The following is a 17040-nucleotide window of genomic DNA, read 5'->3' on the forward strand; positions in this document are numbered from 1 at the left end:
CTGGGAGGGGGGACGGAGCCCAGCAGGTGCCGGCAGGGACAGGAATGTGCCGGAGTGGATCCCTGCTCGGCTCTCCGGCTGTCCAGCGGGCGGGCGTGCGCGGCGGGCTCCGGGGCGCTGCCGCGGGGTGTGCGCGCGCGGGGTCCCGGGCCGGCGTGCGCGCCGGGGTGAGTGCGAGTGAGTGCGGCGCCGCTCGGCTCGCTCCGCTCCGCGCCCGCCCGCGCAGCCCGCACCCTCGCACTGCTTGGCTGCTGCCGGGTGACGCGGGCTGGGCCCGCCCCCCGCCTGCCGGCCCCTGGCACTCACTCGCGCCGGCCGCCGCCGAGCAGGCAGCAGCGGCGTCAGGGCCGTCCGGGGGCGCCGCCGGCCATGCCCGCCGCCCCCGCCGCGCCCCGCCGGGCCTGCTGAGCCGCCCCGGGCCGGGGCCGCGCCGGGCCGGGCCGCGCCCGGGCGGGGCCGCGCTGCCTGCATGACCCTCCGGCGGCGCGGGGAGAAGGCGACCATCAGCATCCAGGAGCATATGGCCATCGACGTGTGCCCCGGCCCCATCCGGCCCATCAAGCAGATCTCCGACTACTTCCCCCGCTTCCCGCGGGGCCTGCCCCCGGACGCCGGGCCCCGCGCCGCCGCGCCCCGGCCGCCCCCGCGCGCCCCGCCGCGGCCAGCGCGGGCCGCCGCAGCCCCTCCGACGGCGCCCGCGACGACGAGGAGGATGTGGATCAGCTCTTCGGAGCCTACGGCGCCAGCCCGGGCCCCGGCCCCGGCCCCAGCCCGGCGCGGCCGCCCGCCAAGCCGCCGGAGGACGAGCCGGACGCCGACGGCTACGAGTCCGACGACTGCAGTAAGTTTCCAACTCGCCGGCTTCTCGCCGCCCCGCCTCGCGCAGGCTCCCGCGCGCCCCGCGGCCTCGCCCGGCCCCTCGGCGCCCCGCGGGCTCCGGTTGTCCCTCCGCAGACACCCCGCTCCGCGCGCGGCCCCCTCGCCGGCTCCGTGCGCCCTCGGCGCCCCGCTCCGACACTCCCCCGGCCCGCACTGGAGAGGTGGGAAGTTTGGGGGCGCCCCCTGGGGGTGTCCCATTTCCGGGGCCCGGCCCCCCGGAGCCCGCGCCGCGCCCTCTCTCGGCCCGCCGGCCGGGAGCTCCGGCGCGGGCGGCCGCTTTTGTTCCAGGGAAGGGCGGAGCTGCGCCCGGGGAGACACCAGTTGCTGCCGCCGCGCGGTCGCTTCCCGCCCGGGAGCCGCCGCCGCTGACCTCGCGGCGGGAGGGCGGGGGCCGGGCCGGGCCGGGCGGGCTCCCCGGGCGGGCCGGGCGGCGGGCGTAGCGCGGCGGCTTTGCTGGTGCGCGGCCCGAGAAGCAGAGGACCGCGGGGCCGCCTGTCCTTTGGAAAAACCTTGGTGGTTCCTCCCGCGTCGGCGCACACTCCCGCCGCGCTCGCCCAGGCGGGCGACCTTCTCCCACCTGTTACTCCCAGCCCCCCACCAGCCCCCGCCTCGCCAGCAAGCGCCCCCCATCCCGAGCCTGCGCTCCCCAGGGCCGAGCCCCCAGCCTCAGGGAGCAGGCGAGCGACCGGGTCGCCAGGCCCAGGCCGGGTGGGGCTGGGGGACGCTGTTGGTCCTTTCCGGTGTGGGAGGTGCCTGCCCTCCCCGGAACTGCAGGGGAAACCGAGGCTGAAGAGGTAGCGGCTCCATGCGCCACGGGCTTGCACGGGATGGGGGTGGAGATGGGGCGGGCGTGGGGAAGCGCCCCCTGCCCAGCTGTGGCACCAGCCTTGACTCTCTCAGACCTGGAAAACCAGGGTCAAATGAAAGCCCAGTCCAGGGAGGTGGACCTTTTGGAACAGGGGTCGCAGTAGGTCTGGCCAAGATCCCACCCTCCCCACCCGACTCGCGTGCTCAGGGCAGCTAGGGTTCCGGCAGGGACATTCACCCGGGCCCTGGACCAGCGTCTTGGTGATTCCTAAGCATAAAAACGTGCCTCTTAAAGACCAAGGTGTGGGCTACCAGCACCACTGGGTGTGGTTGGGGGGAGGGGGGCATACCTCTCAAGCCTGATCTAGGGAGGCCCTTTAGCTGTGATAGGGAACTGCCTGCTGTGTGCTTTCTTGGGGCCTGGATCACAGCCCTCTGGCCAGAGCCTGGCATATTGAGGTCCTACCCCCAGGCATCAGGACTAGGGAGCAGTCCTCTCCCTCCACATTTTTCCTGCCAGCTTGGAGAAATTGGGTGGGGAGAATGTATTGCCCTCAGGGCTGTACCCTGGATCTTTCCTAGCCTGAGCTCTGGGCACCCCTGGTAAAATGCACCCCCTCACTAGCTGCACCTCCGGGCAGGCCCTGAGACTCAAGTCCTCCCTTTGGATACCCTGAATTCAAAGCCACCTCCAGAAGAAGGGGTGGGAAACCCCATTTCCAGTATCTTCTGGTATACTAGAGTGAGCACACAAAGCAAAGCTTCTGCCTGAGCTTCAGGCAGCCCTTCTAGTGCCTCCAAGGGCCTCTGGGCAACCTTCAGCCAGGAGGTGAGAAATCTGGTCATTTCTTTTGACTAGCCCTGAACCTACAGGCGAGGAGGGAGCCAGAAGGTCCAGAGCTTTGGCAGCAGCCCCACCTCTAGTCAATTCACAGAGCACAGTCCTAGCAGCAGAGAGGAAACAGGAGCCCCAACAGCTCACATGTCCTCACAGGGGACAGATTCACTGGGTTCAGCAAGACCAGGCAGCCTGGACGCAGCCTCTCCAGCCTGGACGGTGGGCTGACCACACTGTCACAGACCCCCTACTGGAAAGAACGCAGGGGCAGGGTGTGTGCACCTGGGCTAGCGTGGGCCCCTCCCTGCCTTCAAGGGGCAGCTCAGCCCGGGCTTGGATCCCATCAGAGTCTGAGCAAACAGACCAGGTCTGGGACACAGAAATCTCGGCTCCTGCCTGTGTGGAGCCCTGGTTCTGGGGTGGAGCTGCTCTCCACCCGGTCCCTCGGCCGCTCCCCTCCTCAGCTCTGACAAGCAATCTCTCGAGCAAGCCTAAATGAATGATTCAAGGCAGATGGTTCATTACAGCTTTAGCCAGGGTTATGCTATTTGCTGCCCTAATTATTGGATTATCTCTTCTGACAAAAAGAAATTAGGGCGGTTGCTCTGTTGTCCAAAGCTGAGAGTAATGTTTATTTATTTGGCCTTTATTTTTCCTTCTCTTTAAACCTCATTCTTTAAGTTACCTCAAGGGACAAGCACAAATTTTACATGGTGCGAGGGGTCTAAGAGGAGTGAGGATGGAGAGAAAGGGGTGGCACTGGCATGAGCGCCGCCCTCCTTCGCCCGCCCTCCCTGCTGGGGCTCCCCCCTGGGGATTACCCACATGCGCCTAACTGAGCTGGACTCCACTCTCCTTCAGACCTGTGCCTCCCCACCCCCGCCTGAGAACCCCTTCCACCTACCGGGCTGTGGCAGCCCCTCAGAGCTGCCGTGACTAGAGTGCTTTGGGTCGCAAGCAACAGAAAACTCAAAGTGCTATAAACCATGAGGGTGGGCGGCAGCTCGGCAGCAACATCAATCACGAAGGTTCTGTCCATCTTTCCAGTTGACCATGCCCTTGCTGTCTTCGGCTGGCCTCCCTCAGGGTCCAAGATGCTGCTGCAGGTCCAAGCATCCCATGTTAATTGTGACATCTAGCTGAGATCCTAAATTTGATAAGGACCATTTTCCCCTCCTATGTATCAATTTAAGATCAGACCTTGCCCAGAGTCCCCAGCAAACCTGGCCTTCTGTCTCATTGGCCAGTCCTGCATCACACACCCATGCTTAAACCTGCCCCTGCATGATTCATTCTGGGCTGGGTCAGGACGGACGCCCAGTGAGGCTTAGAGCAAGAAGAAGTCGAGGAATCACTACCAAGCCTGCCCCAAAGGCCCTGAGCTGGGCCCACTTCCCAGTCCCCACAAAAATGTGATGCTCCCATTTTTGAACCTGTCATCCTCTTTTTATGCTCGACATTACAAGAGCAATTGTATAGCAATTGCTGTGTACAGCAATTGTACAATTGTACAGCAATCTCTGTGCTGGGCACAGAGATTCAAGAATGTCTGAGACCATCTCCGATTCCAGGGAGTTAACAGACATTGAGATGCAGTGAGGACAGCGAGACAGGACCCCAAACGGGTTGCCCAGAGTTCACCCAAGGAGAGGGTTCAGTTCAGAAACTGGGGGGAGAAGGAGCAGCCTGGCAGAGGAGGAGGAGGAAAGGAAAGTGCTCCTGGCAGACGGACTTCGGTGTACAGACGTACAGCGGTGGAGGAAACGCAGCTCAGTGGAGGCCACGTCAGTTCAAGTGGGTAACACAAGGGGAAAAGATGATGTGATGAAAGGGGTCCTGCCACAGAGGGTCTTGAACCTCACACCAAGGAGGCTGAACAAGTCCAAGATACAGTGGCGAACCTTTGAACAATTTAAGGTGGGGGAGTGAATAGATGTAGAAATGTCCTAACCCTTTGCTTCTGCCCTCCTGGGATGTAGGGACATATGACTCATTCCTCTCTGTAGCCCCTGGAGTGCCTCAGTTTCCCCAACTCTGAAATGCTTTCAATTCAAACTTGATCATTTCCTGTGGTTCTTGCCATCATTTTTTAAAAATCTTTTTGAAAGGTTAACATTTTTCTTCAAAAAAAAGGGAGGGCCTCCCCTAGTGGCACAGGCAGTTGAGCGCCACGCAGTGAAGCTGTCCACAGCCTCTGCAGTACCAGTTCGATCCCTGCCAGCTGGCGAGGGTCCCACATGGCGCGCAGACCTCTCCTGTCGTGCCCACTGCTCCCCTCAGCAGTGTACTTCATCAATCTGCCTGTTCTGTTCCCCACTCTGTCTCTGGTGAATCCTCTCACCCTCCCGTGCATCTGGCCTGTACCCCGGTTCTTGTATAAATAAATAAATCTTTAAAGAAAAAAAAAAAGGGAGGTTTCCTATTCCCAAGGGTGTATGGATGAGGAAAGTCCAGGTGCAGTCCAAGGTCAAAGTGATGCTGTCCGTCTCCACCAGCAGAGCAGAGGGAGGTGCAGCCTTACAGGAACCGACAGGAATTTGAGCTTAATTTTCTCTGAATTAGCCCCATTAAAGCTCTATAATTACCAACAAGCGGGTGACAATTCTCAAAGGCCCATTAGTGACCAACCGTCATTATTTTTCCAAAGATGTAAACTTTAGCCGGGGCATGTGATTTGAGTGGCAGGGCCAGGACCCTGTGGCTCACACAGACAAGCCTTCACCTGCCCTTGGGGACCCCTCGGCCATACCACAGGCCAGGGTGCCCGAGAGACTCTTTTTCTGTCTTTTGTTTCTCCTTTACATCCTCCTAAGATTTCGGCTAAAAAAAGTGGCAGACAAGAACAATGTGTCGCCACTAGGCTTCAAGGCAGAAACTACCAGGATGGAAATGAGGAGCCTTCATTTCTGGGTCCTGCTCGGCTGTGCCGCCCTGAGCAGGACACCTCCCCCTCTGAGCCTCATTGTTCCAAATGGGAAACGAAGACTTAGACTATCCGATAAGCTCCTAAGAGACCACCACCAAGCAAGTCTCTAAAATTGATGACCAACTGTAGGATCAATGGGAGTTGTCAGGTTTTCCCGCCCTCCCGCCATTAGCATCAATGACCCACACCTGTGCACTCACACGCGTGCCTGACGGCGGCCCCTGGAGCGGGGTGTGCGCATGCGTGAGTGGGCACACCTGAGCCGGGAGGCTGAGCCTGTAAGGCCGGCGTCACAGAGGGCGGCAGCCGAGGACGCCTGGGGGCAGACGACCGTGCGGCAGAGTAGCAGAGACCAGCGGAGAGACCGCGAGAGAAGGCCAGAGAGCCCAGAAAGAGTGAAGATTTGCCAGGGACTGGGAGGCCTGCCAGCCTCCCGGGCCCCAGCCTCCCTGCCTGCCTCACTACAAGTGGTGTGGAAAGATCACTAAAAGCCTGAAAAAGCCATTGAGGGCTCCAGGACTCCTCCTTCACCCATCTGCCCGGATCATAGAAAACCTGCTCTGTGCCTTGCTGGCTCTACACCAAGGCTGTATTTGGAAACTGGCATTTCTTACAAAACTTCCATCGGAGTTCAAAGAAATTCATCAGTCCCATCCTGGGGTGGCCCTGGGTTTCTGTTCTCCTTGGGAAGTGAGGACAGGTGTTGGTGTCACCACGCAGCATCCAGGCTCCTTAAACAGATGTCCATAGAGCCAGGGGAGGGGCTCCACACCCCTCTTGGATCTGAGTTCCCCAATGGGCAGCAAGTAGCCCCTCCACCTCCCTGCCTTGTCCTGTGATTAAGCAACAGACAGCGAATCATGGAGTGTGTGTCTTACACGTGGCCTCGCACCCACTGCCCACTCCTGAGAGCAACTGGAGAGCTGGTTGCCTGACGGTCCCAGCCACCTGTTTTCTGCTGGTGTCACAGGCGTGAGGCCTGGTCCCTGCCCAGGAAGCTAATGTCAGGAGTGAACGAGCCACAGTGGGCCTAAACTGGATCGATTGATAGTCCTGTGAAGTCAACAGCTTTGGAGACTTGTTAGAAAAGTATAGACCCAGAGAAGCGTAGGCCTGGGCTGTGTTGGTTGTTATGGGCACCTGGTGATCTCTACCTTGCTTTCTGCACCCCAGGTGCCCGCCCCCACCCCCAAAGTTGAGAGCTAGGAAACAGCAAAAGGCAGGACTACCTGCTCTACCCAGGGAAAAGGGCTTCAGCCTCCATCTGAGGCCCATTGACTCTTGATTTGGACACAGTTCTAACAAGTATTTTCACCTGGTTTCATAGAAGAAGCGTTAACTATTGAATAGGAGGGAGAACTGTTTGTGCTACCAGAGGCAAGAACGCTAACGGCAGTTGCAAGTCAGGAGGTTTCAAACTGATGGCAAAAGAGGAGGAGGCATTAAAATGAAGACCTCAAAAAGAGTGGCCACCTGGGAGTCATCGCACACCCGTTCCGTGTCTACGCTGTGCCCGTGACATACGGAACAATCACGTGGTTGCAGCAATGATGCGGGTTTTTCGGAAAAGTAAGTGACCGTTTGTATATTCTATTCACAAAGGCTGTAAGATGTGACCCAGTTTGGAATAAGGCGTCTCAGAGGAGAAGTACAGCTTTCTAGCAAAATCACCTAAGTGAACCTGCTCCTTCTGTAATCTGCTGAGCTCTTTCTGTACCCCAAGTGCTGTGTGAAAGCACAGTGCTGAGGTGGGTGCTATCGTATCTCCATTTTGCAGATGAGAAAACTGAGGCACAGAGAGGCTAGGTAAGCTGTCTAAGGCCAGCAAGGAAGTGCAGTCAGGATTTGAACCCAGAGTCAGACATCTTGCTCCCCACACTGCCTCCCCCTGCCCCACTCCCAGCAAGGACAGACACTGAGCCATGTGCCTTGTGCTGTGTTACAACCTGGGGGGCAAGACAAGCTCAACTCTACACTCATGGGCCTGAATACATCCGTTTCTCTGCAGACTGCAAACTTTGCCATGCCTGGGCCCTACGCTGACCCAGGGATCTGCGGGCCACGTCGCCCCTGTAGTAGCCACTCAACTCTGACGTTGTGGCTCACAGGCAGCCGTGGATGAGATGTGAACAGATGGACCTGGCTGACTTGGCCAGAGGACCACAGCTGCTCTAGACCCATGTTGGGCACCCCTGGCCTGAAGAGTAGAACTCTGCCCTCCCCCCAGCATCATTCCAGGCACTCAGTACCCCAGGGGTCAGTTTGGCCTGTGACTGAAGTGTTTCCCCTCCCCCAGCCCCAATGTGCACTGGTGAACTCCTACTCATTCTTCATGGCTCACATGAAGTGTCACCTCCTCCAGGAAACCTTCCTTGATGGCTCTGTTTCACTGTGTTACCAAACACCCCTCCCCCCATTCCCCACTACTCCTGGCCCACCGGACGTTACTGTGGCAAATTCTTTTCGTCTGTTCCTCCCATTAAGCCGTGCTTTCCTGCAGAGCTGCATCCCTAGAGTCTGGTGTATTGTCAACACTTGGTAGAGAAAGGGAAGGGAGAATGAAGGGAAGGAAGGAAGGAAGCTGGATGGATGGGGAGGCAGGGAGACGCAGCTGGGCCTCTGAAGACATCCCGTGAATCATCTTGCTATCCTGAGACTTGCCCCGAGGCTGGCCCTGCCCACACCCCAGGTCTTTGTGCCAGGAGCCATGTGTTCGTAGCAGGCACAGCTGCTGTGTGATTGCCCCTGCGGGTGGCAGCTGCGCCCAATAACGCCCCTGCTCCCCTCCGCCCTTGGGAATCGCCCGGTGCCTTTAAGAAGCTCTGGACCCGCATGAGGACCCAGCTGCTTGCTCCCCGCAGCCTGCACAGGTCCCGCCTCACAAAACCCATCTCCTCTGCCTTCTCTCAATTCCTGTAACATTTAACAAATGAGAGAAACTGAGGCGTGGAGCCCAGACTCACATGGGGCAGGGGGGCATGAACTTGGCTGGAGCTGAGGGGCCAGTGGACATGGCCACAGGCAGTACTGCCCCAGCGGGGTGAGGGGCCCTGCTGTGGGGCCAGCCTGGGTGACGGGGAACCAACCTAACCTCTCTGAACCTCAGCTCCTCATTGGGAAAATGGGGACAGCCCGACTCGCTTCCCGGGGTTGCTGGGACTGGAAGGTGGATGCAGAGGCCGCGTGCGGTGGGTGCGCCATGGTGGCAGTCACCACAGGCTTGCCGCGGCTGACTGCACAGGGTTGGGTGGACCTTCTCCCCGGTCTGGCCACACGTCTGGCCACACGTGACCCGGGCTCTCCCTTGTCCGCAGCTGCCCTGGGCACACTGGACTTCAGCCTGCTCTACGACCAGGAGAACAATGCCCTCCACTGCACCATCAGCAAGGCCAAGGTAGGCCCAGGGCCCTGGCTTGTGGAGGGGGCCGAGGGAGGTCAGGAAGGCCAGTTTCCTCTCCAGCCTTCATGGTGCGGGTGCGGGTGCAGAGCCAGGAGGGAATTTTGCCTCGGTCAACTCAGTTGAGAAAGTAAAACAAAGGGAAGGGCCTGGTGGGAGAGCCACGGGGCCTGTCCTGCAGGCTGAGGAAGGCCTGCATGTGGAAGCCTCAGTCCCAGGCTTGCAGTCCCTGGCGTGAGTGGGCACATCTCTGGAGGCTGGCACCACGTGGGGAGGCTGACCCCTCTCCAGGCAGGGGATCCATCTCTAGTGTCAGGGCCTGAGCCTTGCTCTTGGGGGTGGAGTCAGGGGCATCTGTAAACCCCACTGTGGCCTGGCCCCTAGGGCCGACACGTGCCAGCTCTGTGTTCTCAGCTGCACTGTCCTCTGTCCCCACCTCAGTGTTCCCCCTGGAAGGTGCCAAAGTTGATGTCCTCTCGCAAGGTCAGGGCCACTGTGAGACCTGGTAGAGCCTCCTGGAGGGGTCTGGGCCCAGCTCAGAACTAAGAGCCTTCTGCCTGGGCCCAGAACCCTCCCTCCTACCCCAGCCCCTGACTCCTAGCCTGTGAGCTTTCCTGTTCCTTTCTCCTCCTCTGCCCTTGACTCTGTGCCACAGCTGGCACTGCCCAGCTGAGACCCTCAGCCTGGATCACTACACCTTGGCTGCCCTGGTCAGGGCTGAGTAGTGTCCATAATGGCTACCTAGAGGCCATCCCTGCCCTCTCCTTTGGCAGCTGTTGGACTAAGACGTGGGCCCCCCAGCCTTGCCATGAGAGAGCTGTCCACCTGCCCCAGGGACAGAGTTGAATATTTGGGGACCCCTCACTGCACCAAGGTGTGGGGCCTGGGCAGATCCCTTCCGCTCTCCCTCTACCCAGCCTTGTAGAGGTTGTCCAGGCTTAGGGACTCTGAGTGGACACTGGCCGTCAGACCACTGGCCAGAGTCATCCATTCCTTGTCAGAATCCCAGGCACCAGGACCCCTCCCTCTGCTGCATGCCCCCCCTTCCTCACCTGCGCTCCAGGTGTGTGCCCCTAGGGGTGTGTCAGTCAGGGCATTGGAAGTGGGGGATAGAAGGACCTTGAGCCATGGTTGCTCCCCCATTCCCCAGGTCATTCCCTGTTTACATCCAGTTCTGCCTGGGGAGAGCGGACACAGGCATGGGCTTGGGATATGTGAGAAACCCCAGGGAGTAGGAAGGCTGAAGCAAGGCTGACAGTCGAGCCCCTGAAGTGGGAACAGTGGCCTCTGGGAGGAGACTAGAGGCCTGGGGCAGGCCCTCCTCCTTCTGGGTGGGCAGAGCAGCCTCAGTTTGCGCCCCTGGTAGTAGGCTTAATCATACCCACCTCTGTAAGGTAGCACTGGTGCCCCCACAGCTCCAGGCACAGCTCAGATGCCCCACCCCACCCTCAACCATTTCCACGACATCTTCCAAGGGGCCTGCGGTGTTGGGAAGGGAGAGCAAACCCCTGCCTGCCAGGCCCTGCATTGGTATTACCTTCTCAAGTCTCCAGCCTGAGAAGTGGGTACTTTATTGAGCCCCAGAAGCTTGTGGGCAATGTAACTCATAGACTCCCCAGTAATTGCAATTGTTACCTCCAAAGTGCAGAAGCTGAATGAACCCAGGCCAGCCTGGCTCTAAAACCTGTGTCTCCCTTCCCCACAGCAGTGGGTGATTGGAAGCCCTCACCTCAAATCTCAACCCCCTCCTGGGAGGACCTCCAAACGGGGTGGGGGGAGAGGCCCAGCACCCTTTGGAGGGGACCTGGTGACAAGCAGCCAACTTGCAGCTCCTCTGCCAGTGCTGGCACCGGGTTGCTGCTCTACCCCACACCAGCCACAGCCCCCTTCCAGCCACAGCCCCATGCCAGCCACAGCCCCACGCCAGCCACAGCTATCCCTATATCCCCAGGCACCATCCCAGAAAAAAATGCAGTGATCAGAAATGAGCAGGCATGAGGTCAGCTAAGCCCCTGTCTGTTCTCACTTCCATTGGTTCCTGGGCATTGCACACTTGACTCTGCAGAGTTGGTGAGGGATGCCATCTTGTGGAGGGACCCTCCACGGCCAGCCAGCTTGTGTGGCCTGTGTGGACACAGACTGGCAGGCACTGTGGCGAATCAGGAGAAACTGAGCCTGGTCCCCAGGACATGGGGCATTTCCCTACCACCCCAAAGGGAAGCGCATGGATGACTGGGCAGGGTTATAGGGATTTGGGGCAAGTGAGGGAAGGACAGGCCTCCCCAAAGGGGCCACTGGCTTCGTTCAAAGCACTGCAAGTCTCCTGGTCTCAGTGGTGAAGAAAGGCTGGTCTGGCAGGCCCATGACACCTGCCCTGGGTCAGGACTTTTGGGTGGAGAGAACACTGTACCCCTCTGAGCCCTCTTCACTCCCCCACTAGGGGGAGAGTTCATGCCCCACTAGGGGGCTCCCCTGAAGAGGGTCGGGGCACAAGGACTGCCTGTGGCTCTGTGTCCCACTTCACACCCTTGGCTGTTCTCTGCTCAGGGCCTGAAGCCGATGGACCACAATGGGCTGGCGGACCCCTACGTCAAGCTCCACCTGCTGCCAGGAGCCAGTAAGGTGAGGCGTCCTCCTGGGACCTGCAATTAGCACTGCCCCCTGTGACTGGGACCCAGGCTGGACTTGAGGCACCAAGGAGACCCCCAGCTTCCCCATCCCCTCAGAGCCCAGTCAAACTGTGGAACCTCAACCCATGTGCTCCAGGCCTCCCAGGGACCTCCAGCTGGCATGTCTGGCCGGAGAGCAGCCTCAGTTTGCTCACTTATAAATAGGCTTCGGTTGAGTTAGGGGAACCCCAAGAGAATTTCCAGTCAGGGTTTTATAAAAAGTCGTCTCCACTAGAAATTAATATTTCATGCTAATAAAGGGTCCCAGGCAGGTCTCCCTGGTGCAGTGTCCATATATGTCTTAGGCTGTTGAGATGCCTGAGACATCAGTGATCGCAGTTACCTCTTGGACCAAAATGGCAAATAAGCACCGTGTTTTTGGTTATTTCCTTCCATTGAATGTTAAATACTTCAGGCTTTTAATTAAAATATTTAACTTGAAAAAAAAAAAAGGGTTCTGTGGCCAGATGACACTGGGAAACAGGTTTCTCTACTGCGAGACTTATCAGAGCCTTTAATGTGTAGATGGGCTGCTCTGTGAGGCTCACAGCGTACAGAGTGGGCAGTGTCTGCCCATTTATTTGACCACAAAATCCTGTTCCCATGGCAGAACACCCCCAGGCCGACCCTGCTCCATGTCCTCATGCTGCCAGGGGACCCCTATGGCTTTGCAGGCTCAGGAGATGTTCTCCACTCAGGCGTTCAATAACCGTGATTCCTTAGACACATGGAACCCAGGTGCTGGCTCATAGGGAGCCCCCATGGGATTTCCTGCATAAGGCGACATTTTACAAAGTGCAGTCCTTATAAAGAATTTATATACAAGGCTCCTAAAAACTGCTGAGAGGTGTTTCCTGAACCACAGCGCTTATGTATGTGGTAGAATGGGGATTCAAACCCAGGGCTTCCTGACCTCAAACCCTGAGCTGGTATAGCAGGTATCAAAAGGAATGGGGCAGAACTCAGAATCGGAGGGTATAAGGCCCATCAGGAGTCTGAGGACCAAGATTTCCAGAAGCGCAGAGGAAGGAGTAGAGGGCAGACCTCCCCACAGGTATTCTCTAGGAGAAGTGATATTCCAGGCACACAGGGAACAGCCTGAGCAAAGGCAAAGAACTATGAGGGTGAGGATCCAGCCCCATAGCCCAGGCCCCAGCAGCTCCTGGAGAAAATGCACACACTGTGGGGCCTGGAGGCAGGGAGCCTCCTGGTTAGTTTCCTTGGGCTGCAGTAATAAGTTACCACCAGCCGCTGCCAGAAGCTGCCCACATCCCTTGGCTCATGGCCCCTTCCATCGTCAAAGCCAGCCTTGCGTCTCGCTGACCTTCCCTCACTACATCTCTTCTGCACCCCCCTTCTGCTGGTACGCACCCTCGTGATTAATTCCATCTCCATCCAGAAAGCAAGCTGACAGACACAGCCACTGGTTCTAGGATCAGGCCCTGGCATCCTGGGGCCACTGCCCAGCCTGCCACACTCCTTCATGTTCACAGGCTCGTTTTTGCTTCCTCCAGGCAAATAAACTCAGAACAAAAACTCTCCGAAACACTTTGAACCCCACGTGGAACGAGACCCTCACTTACTACGGGATCACAGATGAAGACATGATCCGAAAGACCCTGCGGTGGGTGAGCGCCCCGGGGCCACAGGCTCCCTCCCGCCCCCTACTCCCAGTCACAGGGGCTGGCCCTGAGCATGCTGCGCGCGCCTCCACACACACAGCCACGCTCACGCCGTGCGGATCCTCCGTGACCGGAAAGCAAGTTGAGGGCACCCAGGGTCTGTAGAGCTGGCCGTGTTCCTTGCCCTCCAGGATCTCCGTGTGCGATGAGGACAAATTCCGCCACAACGAGTTCATCGGGGAGACGCGCGTGCCCCTGAAGAAGCTGAAACCCAACCACACCAAGACCTTCAGCATCTGCCTGGAGAAGCAGCTGCCGGTGAGTGGGCCGGGGGCTCCCTCCAGCGCTGGGCTCTGCAGGCGTCCTGGGCCAGCCCTCCCTGGGGAGCGCAGCACCTGAGGGCTGGTGCCCCTACTGGGCGCCTGACATGGTTGCATGTGCCCAGGGAAACAGACAAAAACCCCCGCCTTGGCGAAGCTTGGACAAAATGAGATAAATCCCCCAAACACAGCATGCGAGGCAGTGATCAGGGCCAAGAAGGCAGGACTGAGAAGCGGGGGGCGGGTGATGGGTCAGCTGGGTGCTCTGGGAAGGACTCGGGCGGGTGGAGACTGTCCCAGGCAGAGCAGCAGGTGCCAAGCCCCGTGTAGGCTGGAGGAGGCACAGGCATTAGGCCAGCTGGCGAAGAGAGGGCAGGGAGGTGTCCTGGCAGCTGAGATCAGAGGTTAGAGGGGTGGAGGGGCCAGGAAGGACTCGGGCCTTCGACCTTAGTGGGGCAGGCAGCAGGAGGCGCGGGCAGGGGCTCAGCGCATCTGACCCATTTTAACGGGCTCGTCAGGCCCAGAGCGGGATGGAGAGGAGGGAAAGCAGTGAGGTGAGCAGGCCCTGGCCTGGTGGGGCCACAAGGGAAGGGAGGCGTGCTGGACTGAGCTTCCCGGCCGTGGGACGGAGCGCTGGAGTGAAGGGTCATTAACTGTGAAGCTCGGGAGGAGCAGCTGGGGAACGCGGGAGCTCAGCTGGAACACGGTAGGCAGGTGATGCCTGTGACACACCCGGAGGAGACAGAAGATAATTATTTCCTACAAATCACTAATGTTTGGAAATGATATCAAAACCGATTTTGCCCCCGGCCATCTGCAGCACTGGCCTCCCAGAGCCTCAGTCCACTAGTCTCTCACCCGCCCCACCTCCCTCTTTCTTCCCTCTCTTGAGGCCTCAGCTGGTTCAGAAGGCCCAGAGGGCTTGGCCAGGAGACCCCAGGACCCCAGGGTCCTGAGAAACCTGGATCCTCTGGCAGGCAGCCCAATGTTCAGGGCCCAAACACAAGCCCCTTTGGGGATGTCTTGCCCCCCCGCCCCCTTCCTGGGCAAGGGAGACAGCTTGGAGCACGCTACCCGGCGACCCGGGCCTGGCCCAGACACTCAATGCAGCCTGGCCTGGGCCAGCCCTGCGAACTGGTCAACCTGCAAGTCCCGCTTCCTTCTGAGTCCCAGCTGTCTTTTTGCTCAGCTTCATCAAATTTGATTCTTTTGTCACATTCTCTCCCACTCATAGACATTTATGTGAAGGATATAACCTTTATTTTAGTATTAGTCACTAACCACAGGTGACCCAGTTTTCTCAAATGATCTATGTCAGTTATAAAAGGCAACACCGACGCCTACTTAGTGGTGCTCCACTGAGTTTTGGTCCTTGGCATAAACAAACAACGGTGCGGGGTTGGCGGGGGTGGGGGGGGTGAGCACTGTGCACGCGTGTGCTCACGTGTTCAGGCACAGGGCCCCATGTGTGTCCCTGCCTGTGTTGGGGGGCATGTCAGGTATGGCTGAGCCTTGCTTGAATCTGCCAGGAATCCACTTTGGGGGATGCAAAGTGACCCCCACAGTGCCACTTGGGATAGCTGCTCTGCCAGTCAAGATATTTGGTGTATGTTGTAGATTTTATATCATCTGTAACCTTATCCATTCTCAGCAAGCACTGAACAATGTGCCTAGTTCCATGGTCTTCACAGGAAATGATCCAAAGTGTATCCCATATTTTTAGCTTTTGATTGATATTGTCTCATTCTTACATTATCACACCAAAGCCCCCATCCAGAGTGGCAGATAAATTCAGTCTCACGTTCCTTAGCCTGACCCATGGGCCGTGGCGGACCGAGCACTGTTGAGAAGGAAGCTGAGGCTGCCTTTGAAGTCAGGGCGGATGCTGTGCTCATCGATCGCCGTATCTGCTGCGGCCGTGGGAACTGGGGGAGGCGGCCCTTGCACGGGAGCCCCTTCGTTATGCGCAGCTGCTCAGGGCATGACTTCCCCACCAGGCAGAGGACAGTCGTGGGCAAAGGAATGCGGCCCAGACTGCATGAGAGAGGAGCCTGGGGTAACGCCTAAGGAGGGCCCTTGGGGGTCACGAGGCTCCAGCTGGGCGGTTGGACAGAAGGTAAAGGTCAGGGGGCGGTGGATGAGCAGCTGCCAGAAGGTGGAAACAGGAGGTCTCAGAAGGGTGAGGAATAGTCAAGCGTTCAGCTGGCTGGAGGGGAGGCCAGACGGTGAGGTCTAAAATTCAGGTACGATCCCAGAGTCAGAGCCTGGGCAGCTGCAGGGGCACAGAAGGGGTCCTTAATGACAACACCACCACCCCCCATCCAAGCTGGCTCTCAGCTAGGAATGTGGCTGCCCTGCTGTACCAGGAGAAGCTCTGGAGGTACTTCAGTGTGACACCTCACCATCTGGTCTGGGCCCGTGGACAGACTTGGGGGCCAGTAGCTGACGGGAGGACCATTGAGTGGCTTCCTGCCTCACAGGTGGACAAGACGGAAGACAAGTCCTTGGAGGAACGGGGCCGCATCCTCATCTCCCTCAAGTACAGCTCACAGAAGCAGGGCCTGCTGGTTGGCATCGTGAGGTGCGCTCACTTGGCTGCCATGGACGCCAATGGCTACTCAGACCCATACGTGAAAACGTGAGTGTGTGGCCCCAGGCCAGCCCCTCCGTCCTCCTCCTCTCCTCGAGAGACAGGTCTGTGGGACGGAACAGTGGTGAGTGTGGCGGGCACTCAGTTTGTTGCTGAAGCTCGTCGGGCACTGTGTTCCCAGGAATGCATTCTCTTCCACGTTCCTTTGGCAACACCATCAGTAAAATCTAGCCAACCCCATTTGACAGGTGAGGAAACTGAGGCCCTTAGATGTTGAATGGCTTCCCAGGCCATGCTGACAGAGTAGCTCTCTCCTGATGTCCTGTTCAGGCCTTTCCATGATGGAAGGGACCAGGCGGGGCCATGGAGTAACCCCATAGAGGATTACTCTATGGGGAGGGGACAGGAAGGGACAGGGGCCATGCCAGCGGTGACCAAGAACCCAGGACTTAGTGCTGCTCATGTGCCCGGTCCAGCTGGCACCACAGGTGCCACCCAGCCCTGCCAATGGAGGCTCATGTTGACATTAGAGGCACTAATGCCAATGTGGGGGGTATGCCAGACCTGGGTTCTGAAGCTGTGACTGTGCCAGGAGAGGCTGTGATCTTCACTTAAAGGGCCAGGTGGGAGTTGGGGGGCCTTTGGAGAGGGCAAGGCAGGTGTCACAGTTGACTGTCAGTGTTTTGTGCTCTTCACTTACAGAAGACTTGGGGAGCAATTTGACTCAGCAGAAAGGAAGTGCTTCTACTGAGGCAGAGTCAGAGGGTTAAGGTACAGAGGTAGGGAAGGGACAGTGAGGAGGCCCAGGTGACAGAGTCTACGCGAAGGTCTTGACCCCACATGCAGGCCAGCACTGCTGCACCACACGACTCTGAGGTTGCCACTCCTACTGGCCACTATCGTATTTCTGTTGCTTTTAAAATCAGAGGACAAAATGGTGTAGCTACTTCAGAAAAGTCTGGCAGTTCCTCAAATGATTAAACATAGAATTA

General features: G+C 58.5%; 1 protein-coding gene across 1 annotated transcript in view; it reads left to right on the forward strand.

The window, feature by feature from the left end:
• Positions 1-469: 469 nt before the first annotated feature.
• DOC2B (double C2 domain beta) overlaps positions 470-17040 on the forward strand; it is a 29660-nt gene continuing 13089 nt past the window's right edge. Inside the window, 7 exon segments of the mRNA XM_037494357.2 lie at positions 470-629; positions 632-841; positions 8765-8844; positions 11395-11469; positions 13031-13140; positions 13330-13456; positions 15939-16096. Coding sequence (XP_037350254.1) covers positions 470-629; positions 632-841; positions 8765-8844; positions 11395-11469; positions 13031-13140; positions 13330-13456; positions 15939-16096 — 920 coding nt within the window.

This window comes from Talpa occidentalis, unplaced genomic scaffold (genome assembly GCF_014898055.3).
Source record: "Talpa occidentalis isolate TD23 unplaced genomic scaffold, MPIMG_talOcc4v2.1 talOcc4.7, whole genome shotgun sequence".
NCBI classification, from domain to species: Eukaryota; Metazoa; Chordata; class Mammalia; order Eulipotyphla; family Talpidae; genus Talpa; species Talpa occidentalis.